General features: G+C 40.1%; 1 protein-coding gene across 1 annotated transcript in view; it reads right to left on the bottom strand.

Moving 5' to 3' along the window:
• The window catches only part of LOC128636591 (complement C4-B-like), a 216,847-nt gene that overhangs the window by 100,903 nt on the left and 92,903 nt on the right, over nucleotides 1-23,041 (bottom strand). Inside the window, 7 exon segments of the mRNA XM_053689585.1 lie at nucleotides 262-401; nucleotides 5,308-5,378; nucleotides 6,977-7,094; nucleotides 8,442-8,651; nucleotides 17,378-17,446; nucleotides 18,194-18,317; nucleotides 18,986-19,138. Coding sequence (XP_053545560.1) covers nucleotides 262-401; nucleotides 5,308-5,378; nucleotides 6,977-7,094; nucleotides 8,442-8,651; nucleotides 17,378-17,446; nucleotides 18,194-18,317; nucleotides 18,986-19,138 — 885 coding nt within the window.

Raw genomic sequence — 23,041 nt, forward strand, 5'->3', positions numbered from 1 at the left:
ATTTGTGCTTGAGCGCTAAACATTACTTTCAACTTGTAATACGAGAGTATAGATATTCAGGCTATGAATTTCACTTGAGCATAATTTACACTTGAATTCTTGTACAAATTACCGCTCCCCTTGTAATCTACATCTGTGTTTTTGCAGGAATAGTGAAGATAGGTGCCTTGCAAGTGTAGAAAAAGTAAAAATATGTCATCATAAATATAATAATGGAATTCTAGAGGAATGCTATTTATATACACAGACATAACCACTCACCTTTAACTGCTTATCATTATAGTTGTATAATACAGGCCTTATTTCCATCTGTTCAAACCTCTTAATGGAGTATGGGACTCGCAGGTGGATGTGAAATGGTTTAAATACTTTTAGTTTCACTGGTTCAGCAATGCAGAAACCTGTAGGGAGATGATGATTAATAACTGGATGTAAACACATTTAAAGGGCTAATTAAGGTATGTAGTCTATAGTGTCTATCAGTGGTGGGTCAACAGAGCTAAGATGTAGAGAATTCGACTGAAATTCTAGTGGTTCATTTACTATATTCTACAGTATATGTTTGCGATGAGATGGGCATCTGGAGTTATTGGGGTAGATTAATCAAGCAGTAGACATGTGCATGGCAAAAAAATTCGGTTCGGTTCGGATCGATTCAGAATTTTTCGAAGTTCGGTTTGGATCGATTCGAATTCGAAAAATTTTGAATCGATTCGTTTCGGATTCATTCGGATTCGAAGAAATTCGTCTGGATTCGGTTCGATTCGGTTCGGAAATTCGGTAAGTGTTAGGTGGGATTAGACTAGTATTATACTGTATATTAGGTGTTAACCTAACATACTGTATAATACTAGTGTAATACCAATGGCCATCCGAATTTACGAATCGATTCGATTTGGAAAATTCGGCAACATTTTAATTCGGAAATTCGGTTCGATCCGAATCGCCGAATTTGCAGAATTTTCCAAATTTCCGAATCGAACCGAACCAAATCGCACATGTCTATCAAGCAGCGGATGCTGCAATCTAACCCCGATGTTTCTGACTTGCTGGAACCTTAAATTAAGAAACAGCAGTCATAAGAGTGCTGCTCCTTAGCTTGTCCTCCACCTCTGAGGTGGCGGACTGCAATTATTCTGATTCGATCCGTTCAGGATGATTGACACCCGATTGGCCGCGATTGTGCATGGGACTGTATTGCACAAGCATTTTACCAGAAATGCTTGTGCAATGTTAAATGCAGACAGTGTGTGCTGTTGTCATTTAGCGATGTCGGGCGGATATAATTCGCTACAGCGAATCATGTTCCATCCGCCGTTTGATAATTCAGCCCTATAATCTGCAGGGTTTTCTGATATGGAGCATTGTACTGACTATATGATATGCAATGTTAGTATACAGAGTAATTGTAATGGTACTACTGGGTATATCAGGCTTGAAAATTGTTACATGGCTGATGATATTCTTAACCTATGATGCACAAAAACTGTGATAATCTGTCTGTCATAGATGAGAAAATAGCACAAGGATAAAAGAGAGAGACAACCTTACATAAAAAGGATTATATGAGAGAAGTGCAAACACAGGATTAAATGAGAGAAATGAGGTGCAATCACAGAATCAGATGAGAGAGGTGAGAGGTGCAAGCACAGGATTAGATGAGAGAGGTGAGAGGGGCAAATACAGGATTTGATGAAAGAGGTGAAGTACAAGCACAGGATTAGATGAGAGAGGTGAGATGCAAGCACAGGATTAGATGAGAGGGGGGAAGTACAAGCACAGGATTAGATGAGAGGGGGGAAGTACAAGCACAGGATTAGATGAGAGAGGTGAGATGCAAGCACAGGATTAGATGAGAGGGGGGAAGTACAAGCACAGGATTAGATGAGAGAGGAAAAGTACAAACACAAGATTAGATGAGAGAGGTGAAATGCAAGCACAGGATTAGATAAGAGAGGTGAGATGGGCAAGTACATGATTTGATGAAAGAGCTGAAGTACAAGCACAGGATTAGATGAGAGAGGTGAGATGCAAGCACAGGATTAGATGAGAGGGGGGAAGTACAAGCACAGGATTAGATAAGAGAGGTGAGAGGGGCAAGTACATGATTTGATGAAAGAGGTGAAGTACAAGCACAGGATTAGATGAGAGAGGTGAGATGCAAGCACAGGATTAGATGAGAGGGGGGAAGTACAATCTGTCTGCCATAGATGAGAAAATAGCACAAGGATAAAAGAGAGAGACAACCTTACATAAAAAGGATTATATGAGAGAAGTGCAAACACAGGATTAAATGGGAGAAATGAGGTGCAATCACATAATCAGATGAGAGAGGTGAGAGGTGCAAGCACAGGATTAGATGAGAGAGGTGAGAGGGGCAAATACAGGATTTGATGAAAGAGGTGAAGTACAAGCACAGGATTAGATGAGAGAGGTGAGATGCAAGCACAGGATTAGATGAGAGGGGGGAAGTACAAGCACAGGATTAGATGAGAGGGGGGAAGTACAAGCACAGGATTAGATGAGAGAGGTGAGATGCAAGCACAGGATTAGATGAGAGGGGGGAAGTACAAGCACAGGATTAGATGAGAGAGGAAAAGTACAAACACAGGATTAGATGAGAGAGGTGAAGTGCAAGCACAGGATTAGATAAGAGAGGTGAGAGGGGCAAGTACATGATTTGATGAAAGAGGTGAAGTACAAGCACAGGATTAGATAAGAGAGGTGAGATGCAAGCACAGGATTAGATGAGAGGGGGGAAGTACAAGCACAGGATTAGAAGAGAGGGGGGAAGTACAAGCACAGGATTAGATGAGAGAGGTGAGATGCAAGCACAGGATTAGATGAGAGGGGGGAAGTACAAGCACAGGATTAGATGAGAGGGGAAAAGTACAAACACAGGATTAGATGAGAGAGGTGAAGTACAAGCACAGGATTAGATAAGAGAGGTGAGAGGTGCAAGCACAGGATTAGATGAGAGTGGTGAAACGCAAACACAGGATTAGATGAGAGAGGCGAGAGGTGCAAGCACAGGATTAGATGAGAGAGGTGAGAGGTTCAAGCATAGGATTAGATGAGAGAGGTGAGAAGTGCAAGCACAGTAGATGACAGAGGTGAGGTGCAAGCACAGGATTAGATGAGAGAGGTGAGAGGTGCAAGCACAGGATAAAATGAGAGAGGTGAAATGTGGAAGCACAGAATAAGATGAGAGAGGTGAAGTAGAAGCACAGGATTAGATGAGAGAGGAGAGGTGCAAGCATGGGATTAGATGAGAGGGGGGAGTACAAGCACAGGATTAGATGAGAGAGGGAAGTACACGCACAGGATTAGATGAGAGAGGTGAAGTACAAGCACAGGATTAGATAAAATAGGTGAGGTGCAAGCACAGGATTAGATGAGAGAGGTGAAGTGCAAGCACAGGATTAGATGAGAGGGGGGAAGTACAAGGACAGGATTATATAAAAGAGGTGCGGTGCAAGCACAGGATTAGATGAGAGAGGTGAGAGGTGCAAGCAAATGATTAGATGAGAGGTGAAGCGCAAGCACAGGATTAGATGAGTGCAAGCACAATGATTAGATGAGAGAAGTGAGGTGCAAGCACAGGTTTAGATGAGAGAGGTGAGAGGTGCAAGCAAATGATTAGATGAGAGGTGAAGCGCAAGCACAAGATTAGATGAGAGAGGGGAGAGGTGCAAGCACAGTAGATGAGAGCAGTGAGGTGCAAGCACAGGATTAGATGAGAGAGGTGAGAGGTGCAAGCACAGGATTAAATGAGAGGTGAAGCGCAAGCACAGGATTAGATGAGAGAGGCGAGAGGTGCAAGCACAGTAGATGAGAGTGGTGAGGTGCAAGCACAGGATTAGATGAGAGAGGTGAGAGGTGCAAGCACAGGATTAGATGAGAGAGGTGAGAGGTGCAAGCACAGGATTAGATGAGAGAGGTGAAATGTGCAAGCACAGGATTAGATAAGAAAGGTGAGAGGTGCAAGCAAAGGATTAGATGAGAGAGGTGATGCGCAAGCACAGGATTAGATGAGAGAGGTGAGGTGCAAGCACAGGATTAGATAAGAGAGGTGAGGTGCAAGCACAGGATTAGATGAGAGAGGTGAGGTGCAAGCACAGGATTAGATGAGAGAGGTGAAGTGCAAGCGCATGATTAGATGAGAGAGGTGAAGTGCAAACACAGGATTAGATGAGAGAGGTGAGAGGTGCAAGCAAAGGATTAGATGAGAGAGGTGAAGCGCAAGCATACGATTAGATGAGAGAGGTGAGAGGTGCAAACACAGTAGATGAGAGAGGTGAGGTGCAAGCACAGGATTAGATGAGAGAGGTGAGAGGTGCAAGCACAGGATTAGATGAGAGAGGTGAAATGTGCAAGCACAGGATTAGATAAGAGAGGTGAGAGGTGCAAGCAAAGGACTAGATGAGAGGTGAAGCGCAAGCATAGGATTAGATGAAAAAGGCGAGAGGTGCAAACACAGTAGATGAGAGAGGTGAGGTGCAAGCACAGGATTAGATGAGAGAGGTGAAATGTGCAAGCACAGGATTAGATAAGAGAGATGAGAGGGGCAAGTATGGGATTAGATGAGAGAGGGAAGTACAAGCACAGGATTAGATGAAAGAGGTGAAGTGCAAGCATATGATTAGATGAGAGAGGTGAAGTGCAAACACAGGATTAGATGAAAGAGATGAAGTGCAGACACAGGATTAGATGAGAGAGGTGAAGTGCAAACACAGGATTAGATGAGAGAGGTGAGGTGCAAGCACAGGATTAGATGAGAGAGGTGAGGTGCAAGCACAGGATTAGATAAGAGAGGTGAGGTGCAAGCACAGGATTAGATGAGAGAGGTGAAGTACAAGCACAAATTAGATGAAAGAGGTGAAGTGCAAGCACAGGATTAGATGAAAGAGGTGAAGTACTAGCACAAGATTAGATGAAAGAGGAGAGGTGCAAGCACATGATTAGATGAGAGAGGTGAAGTGCAAACACAGGATCAGATGAGAGAGGTAAGTGCAAGCACAATGATTAGATGAAAGAGGTGAGGTGCAAGCAAATTATTAGATGAGAGAGGTGAAGAACAAGCACAGGATTAGATGAGAGAGGTGCAGGCACAGTAGATGAGAGAGGTGAGGTGCAAGCACAGTAGATGAGAGAGGTGAGGTGCAAGCACAGGATTAGATGAGAGATGTGAAATGTGCAAGCACAGGATTAGATGAGAGAGGTGAAATGTGCAAGCACAGGATTAGATGAGAGATAGTTTAAATTTGAGATAAATGTATTTATTTTATTGTTTACACAATCTCTGACCTTTTCTAGCCGACATTCCTATACCCTGTATTTCCCAAGTAGTGATTGAGTCCGGGACATTAAGATGAATACTATAAAAATAAAAAGAGATAGCAATAAAAGCAAAGAAAAGCCAACGTATACATAGGACACAGATAGGACAACAGTTATATAGATGATGTCAAAGATATACAGAAAGACCTTCAGATAAAGAACATGGATGGCAGATGCACGAACAGTAGAGCCCTTACACAGTCAAACCAGCAAATATACACTTAAATATACACTTAACACATGGGGCAGACGCAGTTCAACCTGTATATAGACATCACAACAGATTCACAGAGCACATAACTTTCAGACAGACAACACAACAGACAAGACCCCAGGGTCTGAGGAAGGGGATTTTTTAGAGTACAAAAAATGGGTATATATGTGAGCGCCAATATGTGTAAAACACAAATGGCAATAGATCTTTTTAATATTGGCTTCTATATCAATATCTTTATTATTATCCTTTGGTTTTATTTCGGTTAGTTTTAAAAAGAGAACGGTCCACTAAGTACTGGTAATATGAATTATAAAATATAAAATAAGAAATATATGAAATACAAAATGTAAATGATCATTAGTTTTATTGTTAAAATTTCATTATTAATTCATAAAGAAAAAAGTATATAGAACGAACAATAAATATACAAAAGCAATAATACTAGTGATACACCTCCCTATTGGTACCAATCTTATAGTTAAACTAATTATACTTGTGAATAAAATATATATAAACAGTCTAAAAGAATATATGTACTAAAAGATTCTTTAAAAAAGTAACCTTAAACAATTATCCTGAGTTTAAAAGTTATAGCAGTTGGTATGCTTACAATCTGGCTTAAGCATATATTTAAAATGTCCTTTTTTGTTTTTGCCTTCCCTGAAACGTTATTCTAATAAAGTTTCCTAAATGTATAATACCCGGTGAGTGTAGATTTATTCAATATTGATACCCTTATCCTGACACCCTGGGGTTACCTGTAACCAGTGAGAGTGCACAGCCATACTGGTTTATACATATATATATATATATATATATATATATATATATAAACAACAACATTTAAAATTAGGGGGAGGTAAAAAGTGAGGTTAAAATCCTCCACTACGCACAAAATGTAGAGAAAATAACTCATTGTGTAGTTCATTAAACAGTGATTCAAACTTTCTCCCAGCTGATGAGTGACAATAACTACCAAACAGTCTGTCCTGGGATGGTTATGAATCACTGCACTAACCCTAGCTAAGCTTATAAGCTGTGTGATTAGCGATGCTTTGGCGTAAAGGGAATCTGCTGAAAAGCAGACATGAAGTAAAAAGGTGTGTCATTGAGAACCTCATTTGCATATATTACCCAGAATCCTTTGCTGCATTGGAAACAATGTAATTCAGAGGTTTTCTGAGGGAAAAAGAAGCCTTTTGGAATGTCTAGATTTGTTAATGAACTACACAATGAGTTATTTTCTCTCTCTCTCTCTCTCTCTCTCTCTCTCTATATATATATATATATATATATATATATATATATATATATATACTGAATGTGTGTGTGTCTATAGACAGACAGACAGATGGACAGACAGAAAGACAGATAGATAAACAGAAATGGCATTAGGCTTACACCTAAAATGACAAATACCTTTCCTTTTTATCCACATTCACGGTCTTAAAAAGCCAGCTCTCTGGAAAATATGTACGGTACTGAATATCGTTTTCATCGGCAAAGTCATCTTCATCGTCCTGGCCCACTTCCTGAGCTATGTATAACAGAGAAATGTGTTAGTACAGTAATGTAATGTTTTTTACTGGCTTTGTGATGCACAAGAAATTATGTTCTAGAATTCTTTTAGGTGGGGAACATATCTAATAGTGAAGTAGCGTTCAAGGTTCACTTAAGTAAAATATATCAATACTGTGACAAAATATGGAGTTATTTCCAAAGGGGCATGGGGTATATATTATTAATATAGCACTTTTATTGTTAGAGCATGGCTAACGAATAGAGATTCTTCAATATTACAATTTTACATCTGCTTTTCCACAAAAGATACCAAGAGAATGAACAAAAATTCATAATAGAAGTAAATTAGAAAGTTGTTTAAAATCGCATGCTCCATCTGAAGCATTAAAGATAAAATGGGGGTTTCATATCCCTTTAAGAACTGGATAGTAAATATTTTAGGCTTTGCTGCTTAGAGGAAACATGAAGGATATTATGTGGGAAATTTAATATTTGGCAAACAAATTAGCTGCACTTTATTTTTTTTGACCATTGCTTTCCTTTGAAATTTTGAAGTGGACAGCCGAAGCGTGGGGTATTTGAATTTCAGTGATACATTAAAAATTAAGTCATAGCATTTCTTTATTACCCATCTCTCGCTCTTCAATTTTTTTGTCCATAGGTAGGTTCCCTCCCTTTCCCTTCTCCTCTGCCCCTGGGCGGCCCACCTGCCTCTGCCGGCACCAACGGAAATCGTTAAAGACTGTGGCACTGTCTGTAACGATCTGACAATCTGCCTTCGAATGCTAACGGAGCACCGTTTAAGCTTCGTTACCTTATGAAGGCAGACGCTGGAAGCCCAGGAACAGCAAGTCTCAGTTGTCACTTGACAACCGAGAAAGCTTGGGCTTCCAGCATGTTGGACGTAAATCTACATCTGAATGCCTTAAAAAGGGTCACTAAATTCAAAATTAAAGTTTCATGATTTAGAAAGCATGCAATTTAAAACAACTTTCAAATAAACGTCCGTTATCAAAATGTGCACAGTCTTTTTATATGCACACTTTCTGAGGCGCCAGTTCCTACTGACCATGTGCAAAAGTGCACAGTATATACTTATGTGCATTTTGTAATTGGCTGATGGCTGTCACATGATACGGGGGGGGGGGGGGGTTAGATTAACTTTGAAATTTGCCAGAAAATATTCTGCTGCTACAGCAAAAGGTTTGTACATAGAAAGTATTACAAAGAGTATTAGGGAAGCCTAGTGCATTGCATTTAGTTAATTAAAACCCTCTATACCACTGGTCAATAGTTATTTTTGCAACAAGGGTTGAGTTAATAAAGCAATGCCTCTATAGCAAATATTTATTAAATATCTTACTTCTTCCCAGTCCTGAAGTTTTGCGTTTTTTTAGAGTTATTTCTAAGCGCAATTTCTCAGCATAGTCACAACATGTACGGAAGGCCTCTTTGCAAGACTGTGATGGTATACGGACCGCTCTTTGCACACAGGTCCTTTTCATCTTTCTAGGCAATAGCGTCATGCCATCTCCACAGCAACGCTGAAGCTCACGAGTGGGATAAGAGTTGACTGTTGTACAGAAGAAAGAAATGCATGACGAACGGGCACAATCATCAAAAGAGCTCAATCATTCACAAGTATTCTAGTAATTGACTTTGTCTTCAAATAAAAATCTCATGGTTTTACTCAGCCTTTTAGATTCTGGTTTGAGAATTCCATTTCAAGCATTCACAAAAGTTCCAAATGCCCAACCTACATGTTTTTCTCTTAATGCTTCTGTTGGCCTTTCCAGCATATTTATTACCAATAATTTCCCTTGAAACTTGGGGTCTGATTATCAAAAATGGAGAGAAATCACACAAAAACTTTTTTGAGCATTAGGTAATTTAGGTGTATCCTGAATAGTGAGATAAACAGGTCTCAAGCTAACACGTGCCTTTCTAAAGTTCTTTTAGGGAACTTGCAGTACTGACAAAACTTCTTAGATAATTTTTCTAGACCAGAGATCATGATAAAGCCTGAGGCTCAGTCATTAACATTGTAAAGGGCCAAGAAACATGTTGCTCACTCTGTCTGTGTATCTATCAATCAATCAATCAATCTATCTATCTATCTATCTATCTATCTATCTATCTATCTATCTATCTGTCTGTCTATCTATCTATCTGTCTGTCTGTCTATATATTTGTCTGTCTCTCTATTTGTCTGTCTGTCTATTTGTCTGTCTGTCTGTCTGTTTATCTCTCTGTCTATTTATCTATATATCTATCCATCATCTATCTATCCGTCTGTCTGCCTATCTATCTGTCTGTCTGCCTATCTATCTTTCTATCTATCTATCTATCTATCTATCTATGTTATGATTTAAAAAAACTATTGTTGCTGGTATACTAGAGGAGAGATAGCTGGAGACTTGAACTCCTAGTCCATCTATAGACACCATTGGTTTGGTGTCCAACTATAGCCACATATAGTGGTCAACCTTTGCAGATTTGTAAATACACAGAGTAAGCTATGTGGGCTCTGTTTATGTTTTTCAGTGATTTCATGCAATTTTGATGTTCATCCTGTGATCTAAAGGATAAAGTGGAGAAGCGACTGACATCTTGGAATTTCGGTGAGGTCTGAATAATGAACTATAAACTATTGTCAACCTGATTGTAGGTGAACCCTTTGTTGTTGTAGCCCTCTACTAAGGGTGTTATACAGAATATGGACAGAAGATGAAACAATCATTAATTGTTGATGTTATCTTTCTTTAAACATGGTTTATGTTTTGCTTATTTTACAATTTAAGCTCCTCAAAAAGTTCGCACGCAACAAGTCCTTGATTGTATAACACTAATTAGAGTAATGCATCTAAGAGGTTCCCATACAGTGAGCCAATTATTGATTTTAGTTAAAAATACCTCTCCTCATTTACCCTATATACCCTCAGATAAAGCCCCACCCACAAATCTCCGCTGGGCCTCCTGGAAGTGCCCCCCAAGAAGAAATTTCTAGGGATTCCACTCCCTTCACCAAGCACTTTTCACTGCTTACAATAAGGGATGAGTAAAGGTATTAGTAGCGTGTGCTTTCATTTTTAACAGTAGCAATCATTGCAGCTTCCAAAAAACAGCTCTGGGGAATGGATTACTGGTAGGGTAAGTGCTTGTATAAGAGTGTGGGGGGTATTTTTAAATAAAAGTAATTGTATTGCCCTATAGGAACCTCTTAAATACAGTACATTAAACTGTATCCTACAGAGACTTCTTACATGGCAACTGCTACACATACACTGAGTACAAAGTCAAACCATTCCCTATATTCAAGGCCTATAGCATTCAAACCAATCAGAGACTTTATGTGACTCTGCTCTCTGCTCTGCTGTGACCGTTGCCACGGACACAGGCACTCCTCCTGTTGCTAGGGATACGGCAGTGTAACTGCAGCATGATGATGACATCATCACCACCCGCCCTGTCTTCCCTATGTAAAGGCCTCAGTCTCTCTCACCTGTGCCCAAGTATAGGTGTTTCTTCTTGTGCTCCTGGGTGCTGTATATCTGTATGCTGAATTGCTGTATTGATTCACTGTTGTTGAACTTTGCCTGTTTGACTACGCTGCTTGCCTTAAACTCTGCATTGCTGGATTGCTTAACTGTTGATGAACTCTGCCTGTTTGACTACGCTGCTAACCTTAAAACCCCTGAATTGCTGGACTGCTTAACTGTTGATGAACTCTGCCTGTTTGACTACTCTGCTTGCCTTAACCCCTGAATTGCTGGATTGCTTAACTGTTGATGAACTCTGCCTGTTTGACTACGCTGCTTGCCTTAACCCCTGAATTGCTGGATTGCTTTACCATTGATGAACTCTGCCTGTTTGACTACTCTGCTTGCCTTAACTCTAAAATATTAGATTGCCATTCTGTTGCCGAACTCTGCCTGCCTGACCATTCTATTGATTTACCTTTGAACTGCCTTACCGATGGATTCCCTACCAATTGCCATTAGAGACTATCCTGTCTGTTTCAGTCCTTCAAGTTGTTTACCCTTGAACTGCCTAACCGCTGATTCCTACCTGCTGCCACCAAAGACTACCCTCATAGTGTGAGTACTGTTTACCTCATTTTGTGAACTTTCTCTGCTCTGGGATATTCCCTATCATTCCAGCTTGACGCCGGGATAATAAGACTACTGGCCCAAGTTTGGTCTGATAGTGAAATATCCCACAAGCATTACATTATACTTGGGCTATGAACCCAAATGAGGTAGCAAATGCAGTTACTCGTCAGGGTCTGACACTGGATCACATACCGCACAGTTGCATGTGGATTCAAAACTACAGGCTATAAGCGCTTTGCTCTCCTCACTGGTTGCTGAAAAGAACGCTGCTCCTGTTGTTACACAGCCAGTACCTGCTGCTAGTGCAGCAGCTCCTTCCCCTGCTTCTGGAAGTATACCCCGGATACCATTGCCTGACAAGTATGATGGTACTACCGACTGTAGGGGTTGCCTGAATCAGTGCAGGCTGCACTTTCGCAATGACCCCCACACTTTCCAGTTTCATCAGTCAAAGGTCACTTTTATTATTTCCTTACTGAAAGAGAAGGCCCTAGCCTGGGTCTCTCCTCTTATGGAACAGAGTGCTCAACTCCTGAACGATGCTGATGCCTTCACTTCTTCACCTCAGAGACAATTCCCTGGTAGCCAAACCGGAGAAATGTAAATTTGACCAAGTTCAGATCCAGTTCATTGGCTATGTTATCTCGAAGGAGGGTTTTGCTATGGATCCTTCTAGGCTCACTGCAGTCCTGGAATGGCCTCAACCCACCTCATTAAAGGAACTACAGTGATTCTTGGGGTTCTCTAATTATTACCGCAAGTTTATAAAAAACTTCTCCCAAATAGTTGCTCCCCTCACTGAGTTAACTAAACAATACAGAGACTGCAAAAACTGGCATCCCAAAGCCATGGATGCCTTCTTTCACCTGAAAAAGGCCTTTTGTTCTGCTCCTGTGCTCCACCATCCTGATCCTGACCTGCACAGTTCACTTTAGAGGTTGACTCCTCCGAGATTGGAGCTGGAGCAGTCCTAACCCAAAGGGATCCTTTATCCTCCAAGTTGCACCCAGTAGCCTTTTTCTCCAAGCACTTTACTCCTGCAGAGAAGAACTATGACGTGGGTAATCGCGAACTCTTAGCCATTAAGATGGCTCTGACTGAATGGCGTCATTGGCTAGAGGGTACCGCCAATCCCATTCAGATTCTCACTGACCACAAGAATCTGACGTACCTTGAGACTGCTCATAGACCCAATCCTCGACAAGCCAGGTGAGCCTTGTTCTTTTACTGTTTTAACTTTGTGGTCTCTTATCTTCCTGGGACCAAGAATAAAAAGGCTGACGCCCTTTCCCATCAGTTTCCTCAGTCAAGTGGTTCCTCTGACACTCCTATTGAACACATCATACCCCCCCTCCTGTGTGGTTGCTCAACTTAACACCTCTCTTCTTCAAAGACTGCAACGTGCCCAGTCTAGAAAGCATCCTGAAGCCTCTGCGGCTCCTGATATCTTCTTTGTACCTCTTTACCTATGCACCCCTGTGCTATCCTGGGCTCATGATAGTAAACTTTCAGGACATCCTGGTTAAACAAGAACTTTTAAGCTTCTTTCCAAGCATGTATGGTAGCCTACCATGAAGACCGATGTTCTGGATTATGTGAAAGCCTGCACGACTTGTGCTGCCAATAAGACTCCTCGATCCTTGCCTCCTGGCTTACTCCAACCGTTGTCCATTCCCAAACAACGTTGCACACACATAACAATGGATTTAATTGTGGACCTCCCTCCTTCTGGCCATCATACGGTTATCTGGGTTGTGGTAGATTGATTTTCCAGACTGGCTCATTTTGTACCCTTAAAGAAACTGCCATCTGCCCAAGAGTTATCATCTCTTTTTCTGTTACATGTGGTATGACTTCATGGCATTCCTATGAATATTGTTTCCGACAGAGGTCTACAATTCATCTCTGCCTTTTGGAGAGCCCAACCCAAGTTGTCGTCCGGGTACCATCCTCAGACTAATGTGCTGACTAAGAGAGTAAATCAAGATCTCGAAGCCTATCTCAGAAGTTTTGTTAATTCTCTCCATACCAACTGGTCTGAGTTGTTGCCCCTAGCTGAGCTGGCAAAGAACACTCATTGGCACTCCTCTCTACGATGTTCTCCATTTCAAGCCGCAGCAGGTTACCAAATGTTGTGTCTTTCCTCTTTCTGCTCAGTCCACTACTCATTGGCAACGTATTCGCTCTCAGTTACGTTTAGCAGTCTCCAGAAACAAGACGTTTGATGATCATCATAGAGCTTCTGTTCGTGCCTTTTCGGTAGGTGACCGTGTTTGGGTCTCTACTTAACATATTCGTTTACTTCAACTCAGTCACAAATTAGGGCCTAGGTTTATAGGCCCCTACAAGGTCCTTAAAAAAACTGTCTCATGTTGCCTTCAAAGTGGCCTTGCCCAGAACCCTGCGCATACACCCTGTCTTCCACATCTATTTACTCAAGCCTTACATCAAGAATAGATATACTCAGCTCTGACCACCTCCTCCCCCACTCCTGGTTCATGGTGACCCTGAGTATGAGGTTGCGAAGATCCTGGACTCCAGGTACAGGAGCAGGCAACTACAGTACCTCATACACTGGAAGGGCTTCTCAGTGGCAGATCATTCCTGGGTTCCTGCCCGTGATGTGCATGCTCCATCGTTGCTGCACATCCCATCAAGCCTATGTAGGGTCCCGGAGGTACCCTTTGAGAAGGGGGCTCTCTCATGCTGCTCTCTGCTCTGCTCTGGCCATTGCCACGGACACAGGCATTCCTCCTGTTGCTAGGGATATGGCAGTGTAACTGCAGCACAGTGATGACATCATCACCGCCTGCCCTGTCTTCCCTATGTAAAGGCCTCAGTCTCTCTCACCTGTGCCCAAGTATAGGTGTTTCTTCTTGTGCTCCTGGGTGCTGTATATCTGTATGCTGAATTGCTGTATTGATTCACTGTTGCTGAACTCTGCCTGTTTGACTACTCTGCTTGCCTTAACCCCTGAATTGCTGGATTGCTTAACTGTTGATGAACTCTGCCTGTTTGACTATGCTGCTTGCCTTAACCCCTGAATTGCTGGACTGCTTAACTGTTGATGAACTCTGCCTGTTTAACTACACTGCTTGCTTTAACCCCTGAGTTGCTGGATTTCTTAACTGTTGATGAACTCTGCTTGTTTGACTACACTGCTTGCCTTAACCCCTGAATTGCTGGATTGCTTTACCGTTGATGAACTCTGCCTGTTTGACTACTCTGCTTGCCTTAATCCTAAAATATTGGATTGCCATTCTGTTGCCGAACTCTGCCTGCCTTACCATTCTATTGATTTACCCTTGAACTGCCTTACCACTGGATTCCCTACCTATTGCCGTCAGAGACTATCCTGTCTGCTTCAGTCCTTCAAATGGTTTACCCTTGAACTGCCTAACCGCTGATTCCTACCTGCTGCCACCAAAGACTACCCTGCATAGTGTGAGTACTGTTTACCTCATTTTGCGAACTTTCTCTGCTCTGGGATATTCCCTATCGTTCCAGCTTGACTCCGGGATAAGAAGACTACTGGCCAAGTTTGGTCTGACAGTGGAATATCCCATGAGCATGACACTTTATGACCCATTTTCATGTGGAAGGTAGACTGAAACATTACAGTGTATTGACTATATAGCCTCTGATTTGCTGTTTAATTACAGGTTATTACTGGAGAAACAAAATACAGAGGCAGTGGTCCCTAATTTTGGCAGATAAAGATAACTGTAAAATCTACAAAATAATACCATGCTTGTTTAGTGACTCACCTTATTTAATGTTGTCTACAAGCTTCTTAGCTTTCATTATTATTATTTTTTCATAATATAAGGTTCCAGGGGCAAGAAACATGTATCAGGAATGTCACTACGTACAATACTAAGCCCACAGAATTCAGCCTTCACAGATCTTCTATAATTCCTGTTTTAATAACCTTTATTGACAGTCACTACCTTCTCAGCAAAGAGTTCCACAGTTTATTTCTACAGTGCAAAAATACTGTAGTTTCTGGTGATTTAATCTACTTCCCTTAAGCCTTAAAGTGTGGCATCTCGTCATAAAATGTTTTTGTAATAAACAACATAGGAATCTCCAGGATGCCAATGGGGGCAGTACCCAGGGCCACCCAAAAAAAAAAAGTGAAAAAAACTGAGGAGATTTTTATTATTATTATTATTATTATTATTATTATTATTTAGGACAACTAAAAATAAATATTAGATGTAAAACATTAAAGCTTAAGGTATTTACATGTTCCCTTTTATGGAGATACACAAATACATACACCAATTGCAATATTTGTTGTAATGGAAGCTACACCAAAAATCAACATTCACTTAACTCAAATGGCCATACAATTTCTATTATGTATAAGAAAAACAAATCATGTTAAACTTTTAATGCAAAATATTCTAAAGAAAACCCTGTTTAAAGGGACATAAAATGTGACAGTTTGCTAGGGCATTTTATTATTGCACTAGTGCTTGCACAGAAGTGTGTTAGCCTCTTGCAAAAGAGTTAAACACATAGTCAATGTCAGTTCTGAGACAGCAATACACATCTGTGCAGACCCAGATGGGCTCATAGGACATGTTTACCGACAAGCCATTGGTGTATTGCTTTTCTGGAGATGACTTTGACTATGTGCTTAACATTTTGTTGGAGTTAAACACAGTTTTGGATAAACAATAGCAATATTAAAACTAGCAGCATGCAAGCTCATCAACAACCTGTGCAGCCAGTGGAAGGAAATATAAAATGTAGGTATTTTTTCCACTACATGAAAAATACCCACAGATGTTAAATGTATTTTGTTCTGTAATATAACATGATGTTTCTCTCAAAGGAAAAAATGGAATGTAGATTATATGTAATCCAGGGGTCAATAAATGTGTTTAAAATTAGAAGGCAGTAAGAATATTTAGGAGCTCTACTTTTAGAACCCAGACCGTGGTATTTGTATATAGATCTATAGTAAATAATCCAGAAAATTCAGGGGTAAAATTTAACTTACCACAAAACACAAAACATACCACACTCACTTGATAAAAGAACAGATGAACAATGTTTAATGTGATGTGTATGTATATACTGTGTGTATATATATATATATATATATATATATATATATATATATATACACACAAATATGCCATGTGAGTGGTTTACACACATACACATTTTTATTTTGCTAGTTAACCTTTAGTAATCAAGCTCTTCATTTATAGCAACAGCCTTACAGTCTACAAACATCATTGTCAAAGTGCCCTAAATGCTGTAAATAACAATCGGCAACTTGTAATAAAGAGCAGCTAACTAGTCCCACATAACCTCCTCACCTCCAATGCCTTTATAGAACAAAAACATTCATCCTGAAGCAGAATTGAACCCCCTGGCTATAAAAAAGGAATACAACACACAACAAGTGAATACACTGCAATCCTCTCTGGTAGCCAAGGGGTTAAAGTGTGCTCTGCTTGTTATGTTGTCATTCTAGGCAGCATTAGAAGCCTTCTACAGTCCTAACCTGTCCTGAAGCCTTCATTCCTTCAACATAAAGTGTCTGCTCCACATCAGCATGAAGCCTGGCTGTGTGAGGGAGGCAACAGAAGTACATAAAATAAAAATGAAACTTTAACAGCCTGACGAAAATGGGAGGGGTTTAGTTTTAATCTTTGCCCCTCTCTCCTTCATGGCTCCCTGGACTGCTGTAACATATTCCCAATGAAACACTCGACTCTGTAAGCAGCTGGCAACACAATTCTTATTAAAATGAATGCCCTCAGAAACAAAGAAAATAATTTTTTATTAAGATACACTGACAGGCAGGCACCCCTCTCTGCAATGCGCCTGTAGGCACATGCCTACTGTGCCTAATGGGAAATCCAGCCCTGGCAGTACCCAATTATAACAGCTGCCCCCCCTACTTGACCAAAGACACACCAGGCTTCACCCAGCCATGTCCATGACCTGTCCTGATTCTGTCTATGACACAACAGTGGTTCCACTATAGTAGGTCTTTAGCAGTTACCCTGCTACTTTTGACTATGTGCCCCCATATGAGTTTTCTAGAGATGTCACTGATAAACAGTACTCCTGCCAACTCCCTATATGGCCCTCAAATTTCTTTATTCTCATAATTCTCTATCCTAAAGTAAAAAATCCTATTTGACTAACCACTTTTTATTACCTTTTTGTTGAGTGAGCATACTGAATTCTATATTTCGCTTTTTCCGTTGAGAGGCCTTGCAACTAAACCCTGCAAGAAAATAAAGGGGAGTTGGACTTGTACAATATTTGGAGGCAAAATAAGAAAAGGAAGAAGAGAGAGGAAGGAATGAAAGAAAATAAAGAAAAATGAAGGACATATGGAATCAAAGAAGCAAATGGGGAGAAAAAGAATAAAGAAAGGGAGTGAAGGAAGGAAGACAAAGGGCTCCATGTAACAATCTGGGGGCGGACAAGATCCACGACTTGGGTACCTGTTTGCCTGTCAGATCCAACCTTAGAATTTGTGGGGTCCTAGGCAAGAAAACTGTGTGGGACCCTCAGCCCAGCTCCCTTATTTCCCTCCCAATGTATGATCCACCCCTGTCCCAACATTCAAAGAATAATAATAATATAATATAATACTATATAAAACTATATATTACACCTCCTGATGCCATAAACTCTTCTTGATAAATTAAATGCAGGATGTATAGCATTGATCCTTCTCATACCCTCACAACTGACACTGTGAGGCCCCACAAAGCATAAAGCTCTTGGTGGGTGCCCCTTTCGGCTTGACCAAAGGGCAGGTCTGCTGTCCATCTTTGAGGTGAATGGGCAGAAGACATCTTACACCCACTGCCTACATGTCCTTCTGCACAAGCATTTGCTATTTAGTACATGGAGCCCTAGGTTTATAAAAAAAACATGTATAAGAGAGATTGTCCTAAAGAAAATCTTTAATGTCCACTGGCTCTACATTGTGCTTTATGACCTGTAGCCATCAGTATCTCACCATTGAGGTTACTGTATTCATCTTTGGAAACAAAAGCAAGTCCAGCATCCATGAAGACATTTTTGTAATCTTTTCCCCCACCTGGGGAGCACCCTAAATCATATAAATTCATAGCTTTGAACATCTGAAGGAGAGAAAAAAAAGAAGTATAATATTATTAATATTAATCCTATATATTTTAGAATATACATCAATTTGAGAAGCAGTTACCAAAACTGTACTCCATATTCATGGTAAGATTAATATAATTTTAGAATCATAATTTATTTCCTTCAATTAATGTTGCTTTTATGCACAATAACATCTTATCTGCCTTTGTAGCTGCTGCCCAGCACTGTTATAGAATTGTTTTATCTTCAAGAAACCATGAATCTTGTATCTCAGATTCTTCATGATTTGCCACTTGTACGTATCTTGCTTGATCCCAGATCCATAAATTTAAATTCTTCTAGTTTTTACAAACCAATTTGCAGAGCAAGAAATTCACCTTCTGCATTTATAACCTTCACAATTAACTATCAGCAAACATGGAAACACAAGGATCTTTGGCTGCTGGAAAATCTTGAAAAGTCAGAATCAGTAACATAGTAGATTATCTAATTTTGTAGTTTCATTAAACATATGCATACATTAAAAATAAGAAACAAAGAATGTCATGTAGGTTCTGGCCTCTAAATGATTACATTATAGTGCGATTGATAGATACTACACATTATACCTCAGTTTCAGCACCTATACATAAGTAATAAACATGAATTCCACATATTATTACAAATGAGGATAGTGGCTCACCTTGCCTAGTGTCAGTTTGTTCTTAGAATTCAGGATATATACTGCAGTATCGACCACAGATAGTGACACAAAAGCCTTGTCATCTGTTACTACGTCCAAACTGAAGGATAGCCCTGGTTCAATGTAATCCTTCACTTTATGGCTCAATGTTAGCTGCAGATTTACAGAAAGATTTGAGAAATTATAGTTAATATTTTACCCTTAAGGATCTAATAAGGTAACAAAGATAAATTAAGATTAGCTATTATGTCTATCATGTAACAATAAAAGGGACATGAAAGTCAAAGTTAAATGCAATTTAAAAAAAAACTTTTTCATTTAATTCTATTATAATTTTTTTCTCTTGGTAGCTTTCTTTGAAAGCACATCTAGGTAGGCTAAGTACTATGATAACAGTAGAACTTTAGAAAATCACACTTTCATTTTACACACAGTTAACATTTGTATTATATTTTACCAGCATGAGAAAAAAAATCAGCAGGTGATAAGCATAAAACAGTTATTTTCCACTTATATCCAAGTAACCAAGAGTTTAATGCCTTTATACAGTCCGTCTGTAGTGGGGGGGACAGATATTTACATATGTATATGTATTTAATAGATCATTCATGTGCAGTGCTTATAGGGTTAAATTTACTGAGCAGTAAGTGTAAATTTAAGCTGACAGTGTGTCTCCAGCTCCTAATTTATTATATATACAACCCATGGTGCCTGCACACATTTGTCTCTTGTGATTGGCTAACTTACGGCTAGATTTAGAGTTTGGCGTTAGCCGTCAAAACCAGCGTTAGAGGCTCCTAACGCTGGTTTTGGGCTACCGCTGGTATTTAGAGTCTTGTAGGTAAGGGTCTAACGCTCACTTTGCAGCCGCGACTTTTCCATACCGCAGATCCCCCTACGCCATTTGCGTATCCTATCTTTTCAATGGGATCTTCCTAACGCCGGCATTTAGAGTCTTGGCTGAAGTGAGCGTTAGAGCCTCTACCGACAAGACTCCAGCCGCAGAAAAAAGTCAGTAGGTAAGAGCTTTCTGGGCTAACGCCGGTTCATAAAGCTCTTAACTACTGTGCTCTAAAGTACACTAACACCCATAAACTACCTATGTACCCCTAAACCGAGGTCCCCCCACATCGCCGCCACTCTATTAAAAATTTTTAACCCCTAATCTGCCGACCGCACACCACCGCCACCTACGTTATCCCTATGTACCCCTAATCTGCTGCCCCTAACACCGGCCGACCCTATATTATATTTATTAACCCCTAATCTGCCGCCCCCAACGTCGCCTCCACCTACCTACAATTATTAACCCCTAATCTGCCGACCGGACCTCACCGCTACTATAATAAAGTTATTAACCCCTAATCTGACTCACTCCTGCCTCAATAACCCTATAATAAATAGTATTAACCCCTAATCTGCCCTCCCTAACATCGCCGACACCTAACTTCAAGTATTAACCCCTAATATGCCGACCGGACCTCACCGCTACTCTAATAAATGTATTAACCCCTAAAGATAAGTCTAACCTTAACACTAACACCCCCTAAGTTAAATATAATTTAAATCTAACAAATTAAATTAACTCTTATTAAATAAATTATTCCTATTTAAAGCTAAATAGTTACCTGTAAAATAAACCCTAATATAGCTACAATATAAATTATAATTATATTGTAGCTATTTTAGGATTAATATTTATTTTACAGGCAACTTGGTATTTATTTTAACCAGGTACAATAGCTATTAAATAGTTCATAACTATTTAATAGTTACCTAGTTAAAATAATTACAAAATTACCTGTAAAATAAATCCTAACCTAAGTTACAATTAAACCTAACACTACACTATCAATAAATTAATTAAATAAAATACCTACAATTATCTACAATTAAACCTAACACTACACTATCAATAAATTAATTAAATACAATACCTACAAATAAATACAATTAAATAAACTAACTAAAGTACAAAAAAATAAAAAAGAACTAAGTTACAAAAAATAAAAAAATATTTACAAACATTAGAAAAATATTACAACAATTTTAAACTAATTACACCTACTCTAAGCCCCCTAATAAAATAACAAAGCCCCCCAAAATAAAAAAATGCCCTACCCTATTCTAAAATTAAAATAGAAAAGCTCTTTTACCTTACCAGCCCTTAAAAGGGCCTTTTGCGGGGCATGCCCCAAAGAATTCAGCTCTTTTGCCTGGAAAAAAAAACATACAATACCCCCCCCACCAACATTACAACCCACCACCCACATACCTCTAATCTAACCCAAACCCCCCTTAAATAAACCTAACACTAAGCCCCTGAAGATTTTCCTACCTTGTCTTCACCACGCCGGGTTCACCGATCCGTCCAGAGGAGCCTCCGAAGTCTTGATCCAACCCCAAGCTGGGGCTGAAGACGTCCATCCTCCGGCTGAAGTCTTGATCCAAGCCCAAGCGGGGGCTGAAGATGTCCATCCTCCGGCTGAAGTCTTGATCCAAGCGGCGGCTGAAAAATTCCATCATCGGGCTAGAAGTCTTCATCCTATCCGGGCAGAAGAGGAGATCCGGACCGGCAAACATCTTCATCCAAGCGGCATCTTCTATCTTCTTCCATCCGATGATGAGCGGCTCCATCTTCAAGACCTCCGGCGTGGATCCATCCTCTTCTTCCGACGTCCTAAAACAGATGAAGGTTCCTTTAAGGGACGTCATCCAAGATGGCGTCCCTCGAATTCCGATTGGCTGATAGGATTCTATCAGCCAATCGGAATTAAGATAGGAAAATTCTGATTGGCTGATGGAATCAGCCAATCAGATTCAAGGTTCAATCCAATTGGCTGATCCAATCAGCCAATCAGATTGAGCTCACATTCTATTGGCTGTTCCGATCAGCCAATAGAATGCGAGCTCAATCTGATTGGCTGATTCCATCAGCCAATCAGAATTTTCCTACCTTAATTCCGATGGCTGATAGAATCCTATCAGCCAATCGGAATTCGAGGGACGCCATCTTGGATGACGTCCCTTAAAGGAACCTTCATTCTGTTTTTAGGGACGTCGGAAGAAGAGGATGGATCCGCGCCGGAGGTCTTGAAGATGGAGCCGCTCGTCATCGGATGGAAGAAGATAGAAGATGCCGCTTGGATGAAGATGTTTGCCGGTCCGGATCTCCTCTTCTGCCCGGATAGGATAAAGACTTCTGCCCGATGATGGAATTCTTCAGCCGCCGCTTGGATCAAGACTTCAGCCGGAGGATGGACGTCTTCAGCCCCTGCTTGGGCTTGGATCAAGACTTCAGCCGGAGGATGGACGTCTTCAGCCCCTGCTTGGGCTTGGATCAAGACTTCAGAGGCTCCTCTGGACGGATCGGTGAATCCGGCGTGGTGAAGACAAGGTAGGAAGATCTTCAGGGGCTTAGTGTTAGGGTTTATTTAAGGGGGGTTTGGGTTAGATTAGGGGTATGTGGGTGGTGGGTTGTAATGTTGGTGGGGGGGTATTGTATGCTTTTTTTTTCCAGGCAAAAGAGCTGAATTCTTTGGGCATGCCCCGCAAAAGACCCTTTAAGGGCTGGGTAAGGTAAAAGAGCTTTTTTATTTTAATTTTAGAATAGGGTAGGGCATTTTTTTATTTTGGGGGGCTTTGTTATTTTATTAGGGGGCTTAGAGTAGGTGTAATTAGTTTAAAATTGTTATAATATTTAATTTTTTGTAACTTAGTTCTTTTTTATTATTTGTACTTTAGTTAGTTTATTTAATTGTATTTATTTGTAGGTATTGTATTTAATTAATTATTGATAGTGTAGTGTTAGGTTTAATGTAGATAATTGTAAGTATTTTATTTAATTAATTTATTGATAGTGTAGTGTTAGGGTTTAATTGTAACTTAGGTTAGGATTTATTTTACAGGGTAATTTTGTAATTATTTTAACTAGGTAGCTATTAAATAGTTAAGAACTATTTATTAGCTATTGTACCTGGTTAAAATAAATACAAAGTTGCCTGTAAAATAAATATTAATCCTAAAATAGCTACAATATAATTATAATTTATATTG

The sequence above is a fragment of the Bombina bombina genome, chromosome 7, assembly GCF_027579735.1.
Source record: "Bombina bombina isolate aBomBom1 chromosome 7, aBomBom1.pri, whole genome shotgun sequence".
Classification (NCBI taxonomy): Eukaryota; Metazoa; Chordata; class Amphibia; order Anura; family Bombinatoridae; genus Bombina; species Bombina bombina.